At 45.0% G+C, this 7,526-nt stretch overlaps 1 protein-coding gene across 1 annotated transcript in view; it reads left to right on the top strand.

Annotated features, from left to right (window-relative positions):
- Nucleotides 1-1,643: 1,643 nt before the first annotated feature.
- The window catches only part of CD81 (CD81 molecule), a 71,806-nt gene continuing 65,923 nt past the window's right edge, over nt 1,644-7,526 (top strand). Inside the window, exon 1 of the mRNA XM_030560574.1 lies at nt 1,644-1,993. Within this exon, the coding sequence (XP_030416434.1) occupies nt 1,928-1,993 (66 nt within the window). The 5' untranslated portion in view covers nt 1,644-1,927. The remainder of the gene's footprint in view (nt 1,994-7,526) is intronic.

The following is a 7,526-nucleotide window of genomic DNA, read 5'->3' as shown; positions in this document are numbered from 1 at the left end:
TGGAAGGCTCTACATTGCAGTTCCAAAATACAGTGTCTGAAATGTTCATAAGGCAATATTTAATTCCAATAGAGGCAATAACAGAAGACCAAACTAAGAATGCTGTTGGACTACACTGGACTAGGATCAGGGGTGTGTGAGTTCAATTCCTGGCTTTGCTACAGACTCTGTATATGGGAAGAAGATAGTCACTCGATCGCTCTGTACCTCAGTTCCCCATCTGTGAAACAGGGATAATATTGCCTTTCTACTGCTTGTCTAATTAAACTGTAAGCTCTTTGGAGCAAAGACTCTCTAACCTAGGAATCAGTGGGAGGTATGTGTCCTAATACTTTTGAGGATCTGGATCTCTCTTACTATGTGTATATGAAGTGCCTAGAACACTGGGACCTTAATCTTGGTTGGTGCCTGTAGGCGCCACTTTAATTATTCTGTCACCTTCACTTTGAGAATTACTATCTTCCCTACGTAGCCCCAATGGAATTCACAAACCTGTTTGCAGAGTAAGGTACTCCTCAACATGAGTAAGAGTGGTAGGATTAGCACCAGCGCAAGAAATATATTTTATTAGAGATGAGTAAGGGGGAAGAACTTGGTTTCAGACAAAATTTTATGAAATTTAAAAATATTTATGTTGCCTTTTTTTTCTGAATTTCCTGTGCTGAAAGGTTCAGTATAATTGAATTGCAAAAAGACTTGATCTGAATTACAAACACAGTTGTATTGAATCTCTTCATTGGATGCATTAAGGCCCAGAATCCTGCAAAGGTTTATGCAAGTGCTTAACTTTACTCCCATGAGTAGTCACATTGCTTTCAATGGGATTATTCCCGACAGTATAGTTTAACATGAATATTAACTGTTTGCAGAATCAGGGCCAGGGCCGACGAGAGCGGGGAGGAAGCTGGTACAAATTACCAGGGCCCAAAGGTCCGGAAGAGGGCCCAGGACCCAGCTTCCCTGGCTTTGTCGGCCGTGTTTAGCCAGTCCGACCTTGCTGGGGGGCCTGAAAAAAATTTTTCACCGAGGCCCGAACCTGCTGTCTGTGGCCCTGATTCAGAGCCTAATACAAATTATACAGATTAGATAAGGGATGGAGAAATCGTTTTTTCCAAATTAAAAACTGCCAGCTTTAACCTGCATCCAACCCTGTTATCCAAAATTGGGTGCAGCCCTCAAACTTCCAGTAGGCCCCCAGAAGAATCCCCAGGCATGCGCTCCGCTGTTGAATTCAATGGCTGCCATGTACACTTGATCCTTTGAAATAGCAATATATAGTTTCAGTATCAGAGGGGTAGCCCTGTTAATCTGGATCAGTAAAAGCAGCAAAGAATCCTGGGCACCTTATAGACTAACAGACGTTTTGGAGCATAAGCTTTCGTGGATGCATCCGACCAAGTGGGTATTCACCCACGAAAACTCATGCTCCAAAACGTCTGTTAGTCTATAAGGTGCCACAGGATTCTTTGCTGCTTTTATAGTTTCAGTAGCCACTTGTGCTTTGTGAACCTGGCCACAGAGCCTTTTAAGTAAGAGCTACTTCTCCATCAATCTCATCCGTTAACATCTGCGCAGTCGCTGGAGAGCTGTGTGTGCAGTAGGATTGTTGCCTGTTTCTGTGGTAGCTCAGAAATGGTGTAAGAGGCAGTGGGAAGTTTGGGCTGGCCGCCCCCAGGAGGCGGTAGCCTCCTCTGTAAAAATGGCCTGCTGCGGCTAAGTGGGAGGATCCTGGCTTAGCTACAGAGCCCGCGGGTGGGTGTCTGTAATTGAATGAGGGAGGAGATAGAGAAGAGAAACAGCCTAGCACCTAGCCAGTCAGCGGAAATCCCAAAAGAAAACACAGAGGACTACCCTCTGCAATAGCTGCGGCTCCTTGTTCGTACGCGCTGATTTACCAGGCCAGCTCTGCCCACAGCAATCTGCAGCAATGGGCGTGGAAGGCTGCACCAAGTGCATCAAATACCTGCTTTTTGTCTTTAATTTTGTCTTTTGGGTGAGTGCGCTTTTCCCATTTCTCTCCCCACCCCTCCCGGTCTCGGCTGCGGATTTGCGCATCACGGAATGCGGGGTGGCTGCGTTCGCTTTTTCCTCCTCCCGGCTGCAGAAGAGATTCCTACCAAAACAATGCAGGAGGCTCAGAAGGGAGTGGGGGCTTTGCTTTCTCTCTGCACGAGGGGAGCAAAATCTCCTCCTCTGAACAGCTGTGAGGGACGAGGGACCGGAGGAACGTTCGGGTTGGAATATGGGTGAGGTTTAGCCCAGAAAAAAATGGTTGTTGCATTGAAAGAGCATGCGGACCTGAGCAGTGTGCTTTCTGCAAGCCCCGGCTGTAAGCTGTTCTTACCCCGCTGGGGTAATTCTTAATTTGTTTGTGTTTAAAAAAAAAAAGCCCTATAAATCTGAAGTGGTTTTTAATTTGGTTTTTAAATTCTGAAGGATTTCGTGGATACAGGGTTAAAATGTACAGACGCTCGCCAAAGTTAATAAACCACCTGTAAACTGAATTGAAGAATGCTTGGGAGACGTGGTGTGAGGATCTCTGTTTGTCTGCTGGGTTGAGAGGATATGCCTGCGGGCACAAAGGCTGGTGCGTAGTTATATAATAGCCGAGGTTTTAGCTCATGGTGGGCAGCTGTAAATAGGCATCTGTAGGCTGTAAAGTGTTTTCTGGAGTTCTGGGAGGCGGGAACTAGAGAATTACTAAAACATGTAAATCCTGTGGTTAGAGGCTGGAAACTAGAGTATAACGTATCTCTCTCCCCACCCTTCTTTCTTTTTTTAAAAAGAAAAAATAACTTTTCTATAAATACAGGGTTTTATTTTTGAAATTAGTTTTGATGCCAACTTTTCTAATATGTGCAGCAAAGCTGGCTCTGAAAAACAGGGTGCTGGAACAATTTGTGTAGTGGGGGTGCTGAGAGTCATTGAACCAAACTGTAAACTCTGTATATGATAGAAACCACTTCAAGCCAGGGGGTGCAGCAACACTCCCCCCTCCCCGCATCCCTAGTTCCAGCACCTATGCCTGAAAAAAATGGTTAAAAATGAGGAGATATAAAACTGGATTTTTTTTTTAATTATTCATGTTGTTTGTTATTTTGTTTAGTGCTCCTGCTTCTCCTGTTTTACAAATGAGGACTCTGGGTGGAGGTTGGGGGGAAATGTTAGGTTTCCCAGCCTTGGGATATGAATCAGAAACTCTGTGTTGCTGTTGGGTTAAGAAAGATGAGCTGATTGCTTGGAGAAGGAATGTATGTGGGGAGGAAGGGGGAGTTAAAACGTACTTGCTTAGTAGATGATCTAGACAAATGAGGATGCTTAAAAGATGGGTGATGTGCATAGTTTTTCATACCCCTCCCATCGTCTCATACTCCCTCCCTGCTTGGAGAATTTTGCAGAGACCACACCCCGAACCTCAGAAAAGTCTTTGCCTGAGTTTCTACAGCTCTGGATTTTAGAAGAGATTTGGTTTTGATTGTTTTTTAAGTAACATTCTGTAGAACTTGGACTTCCTGACAATACAACTTGAGCACTGTTGTTTCCATACTAGCTAAGAAGTAAATCTTACCCTGTCTGTAGCAAGAGAGTCTTCTAGCAGCTGCCTGCAATGAATAGTTAATCAGATCTACAGCTGTGTTAAATTAACAGTAGGTTGCATAGGCTAGTTTCCCCCTCTGTGTGTAATAAGGTCAGTGTGTTTGTCCCAGTTTTGAGTCCCCCCAGGGTGAGTGGGGGGTTGTGGGTGAAGGGCAGTGCCCTTTGTTTGGTTTGGCTGCTTATTTCTCATGCCGTTTCCTCCCTGAGATGGAGCTGGTGTGGCCAGTTATCATCATTGCTGGACATTTTAGGGGCAGACAGTGATGCTTCGGTGCTGGGTTGGCCGGGGCTGTCTCAGATGATATGTGGTTCTTACAGCTTTTTCACAAACCAGAGTAGTAGTTGAACACTATTTCCCTGCCCTGCTTTGGTTAGAGTTAATATTTTGCTGGTAGTTGAGAATGCCCCAAGGCTACATCAGTCTTCACCCTACTTTTAAACTGAGTTGACAGCAGATTAGCACCATTTCAGAGAGGTGGTTTTAGATGGGGTGGCAGGGAGGACTCCTTCCCATTTCCATGGAATTCTAGGTCATGGTCCCTGCTGACAGCTAGAAAGAGTAGGGCTGGTGACTGTGAAAGTGGAGTTCAGTGAGGGTGAAGTCTGATGAAGGGAATATTTTTGCAACATGCATTTCTTCTTGGATCTGAACGCATTGATGAAAAAGAATCTGTTTACATGAATGAACCCCCATCCCACCCCAGCTTGTGACAGATGATTATCTAAGAATGTGCTGTTTACTGATTTGCTGCTGGTATAAACAAGAAATGCTTCTTCAGCCAATAGCTGATTCTGCTCCTGGGGATTTCCTACTTATTTTCTTTCCTGGGCTCTAATTTTCCTCACCTCACCGAGCAGGCAGGCCGTGTCTACACTAGGAGTGATTGGCTGGCATAGCTACACTGCCAAAGCACTCCTAATGTGCATGCTGCTATAGTGGAAAAGCTCTATTTTTATCAGTATAGCTTATTCCATACACCTGCATTCCCCGCAGAAAACAAACTATGCCAATAGAAGCACAGTTTTGCTGGTGTAACTGCATCTGTATTAGGAGCTTCTGCTGGCATAGCTATGTCTGTCAGGGATCATGCTGCTGACTGATGCCGACACCAGCAGAAGTCTGTAGTGTAGATGTGATCTCATTTTGCAATGTTGTGAGCTTCTCTAGAACCTTCCCTCAAGAGATCTCAAGCATGGATTGCTTAAACCTCACAACACTGGCTCTGGCCATGTAAGTATTAGGGCTATTTTACAGACAGGTAGAGTGACACCCAAGGGCATCCAGGGAGTCGGTCATCAATCTGGGAGTGGAACTCCAGACTCTCGGCTGCTTCAGCTGCTGGACCTTGTGTCTGCCCTGTTATCCACCCCCACATATTCAGTACTCCTGTCTGGTCACCTTGGGGTGTTCTTGATTCCAGTTTAGAATAAATTCAACCGCAACCATCCTTGCTGAACTGCCCTTTCTCCAGTGTGATAATATCTCCCTATGAAAACATGACCAGAACTGAGGACAGTGGACCGTGTTCATCCCTGATGTAAATTCATGTTTAAAGAATGAGCTCCGCACAATATTTCTACTATTCTCGTTACCACCTCCTCTCTCAAAATAACAAGCAGATGGTAGAAAACTGTAGTATCTCCATCTAAGTTCCTTATTTTGGGGTCACTGCACTTTGTTCCTTTCCAGTTATCTAGTTCATCCAGGAGCTTTTTCTTTCCTTTTGTCCTAGTTTCCTGACTTTTTTTTTTTCTTTTTGAGTGAGGGAAGTGATTCTTCGTGACAACACTAGGATCTAGCAGGAAGGATATATGGGAGCTATACACAGACACAGTTGCAGAACAAGCCTGCCTGTTCACATCCACCCCTGTCTCCCTTGTAGGAAATGACTGTTTTCCTATCTGTTGGAATGTTGCTTTGTCTCAGAGGCAAGTGCACTCTCCTTTTCCTCTTTTCCCATTCAGTGTTCTGCTCTTGCCACCTCCTTGCTTGGAAGCATTTTTGTATTTGATAATAACTCAAGGAAAATGTCCTTAATGAAGAGATCCTTTCCAGCGTCGATCAGGAGAGGGACAGAGCCCCCCATGCCTCACTCTCTCTCCCATAGAGCTACTTTGTTATTTTTACACTAGGAGAAGGAGGTCAAGGACTGGTGGAGCTGGAGTTGTGCTCTAAGGTCACTAGCAGGGCCATTTAATAGAGGCATTTTGTACCTACTTTTAGAAGCCATGACCTACATTTTCAGAAGTGACCAATGGATTTTTTTGTTTTTGGATGTTTAGCTTGAGAGATCCTGGTTGCTCCTGAAAACATAGGCAGTGATTAAAAAGGAGGAAGACTGCTTAAGAGAAGGAATAGGAAGCTATCCTGTTTGTTCCATGAATAATGGAATGTTCAGACTATCCAAGGTGGGCATGAGGGGATATGGGATAGAACATTCCTGTGTGTAAAGAGGCAGAGCAAACTGATCTGCACAAGTATCAGCAACAAGCAGTGGTGATTCTTCTGGCTGACTTGAGGAGTGGCATGAAGGGCTCCCTGGTAATTCTTTATTGGAACGATGACAGCCACAGCATGGGAGCTCATAAGGGGCAGAAACTTTATCATATGAGCTGTTTCTAACCGAGTGCAGATGATAGACTACTTTGGGACTGCTATGTGTCCATCCATCTCTGCCAACCCTGTTCCAGCTCAGGCCTAAGATTTGAGTGCCACTCCTGCCCGTCATTCTGAAGGTTTTGGCAGGCATCTTTCCACGGCTAGCCAGTTGGGGGCTGGGATCAGCACATCAGCCATGTCCAACTCTACTAGTGACCCTTGTTATCAAGCAGTTTTGTCCCAGATGACACTTGCTTAGAGGCTTAAAAGCTGGGAGGCCTCTTAAGGTGTCTCTACTCAGCCAGGAAAATACCCCTGTGGGAGCAAGTCTCAGAGGCCCCGTCAGTTGACACAGGCTGTTGGGGCTAAAAATAGCCATGTAGATGTTGAGGCTTGGGCTGGGCTCTGAGACCTGGGAAGGGTCAGGTCATAGAGTCTGGGCTCCTGCTTGAGCCTAAACATCTATCTGGCTACTTTTAGCTCATGGCCTGCATTAACTGACTGAGACTCTCTGCCATGGGTGTGTGGATTTTTGATGTGTATATATATTTTCCTTTATAGACATACCCTTAGGGGGGAGTGACTAAAGGTATCTTGTAGATTCCATAGCTGTGTTTTATTGGAACACAGCTTGATGCTATGGGATTAGTGGGAAATCTTTAATTACCAATTGAAATTTGAGCCTAGGCAGGGTAAGGTGTCTTTACATTTGTATTTGAAGTTCTGCCACTCAGTTTAAGTCACTACCTCCTCGAGGGTATCCATGAACACAGGGCTAGATTTTCAAATAACTTTAGAACCTACAATTGGGGCCAGATTGTCAGAAGTGCTCAGCACCCAACATACTGTGTTCTCTTGAAAATCCAGCTCCAGCCATGGGTGTGGAACCCTTGAAAATCTAGCTCAATTCGTACTGAAGTTTTTAGGATCTGTTAAGCTGTGGGAGGCAGCAAGTCTGACACCAGACTAGCTTGTTAGTATGCAGAGCTGCTCGGTTCTTGCCCTTCCCTAGCTCCCTCGGCTCACTTGCTTATCTGCACTGAATCCAGGTCGGGAAGAGTTGGCACAAAAGTGTGAGGGAGAACAAAAAGTTTGGCAGAACTCTGCACTTTCATTGCATGTTAAAAAGAAGCTTGTTCTGAGGCTTAAGAAGAAGAAAGGAAGCAGTTTAAGCTTTAACTTCATACACCAAACAAGTGGAAAAAACCCTATCTCCCTACCCGACCCCTTAATGTTTGTTCAGCTGCAGTATAAATAAATGACAACCTTCTTGCCCCCCAGCCACCAGTACATTTTGGAGTCTGTGTTGAGGAAGTGGATGGAGAGACCT

The sequence above is a fragment of the Gopherus evgoodei genome, chromosome 4 (genome assembly GCF_007399415.2).
Source record: "Gopherus evgoodei ecotype Sinaloan lineage chromosome 4, rGopEvg1_v1.p, whole genome shotgun sequence".
Taxonomy (NCBI): Eukaryota; Metazoa; Chordata; order Testudines; family Testudinidae; genus Gopherus; species Gopherus evgoodei.
Note: the sequence above shows the minus strand (reverse complement) of the source record. Positions and strands in the feature narration are given on the sequence as shown.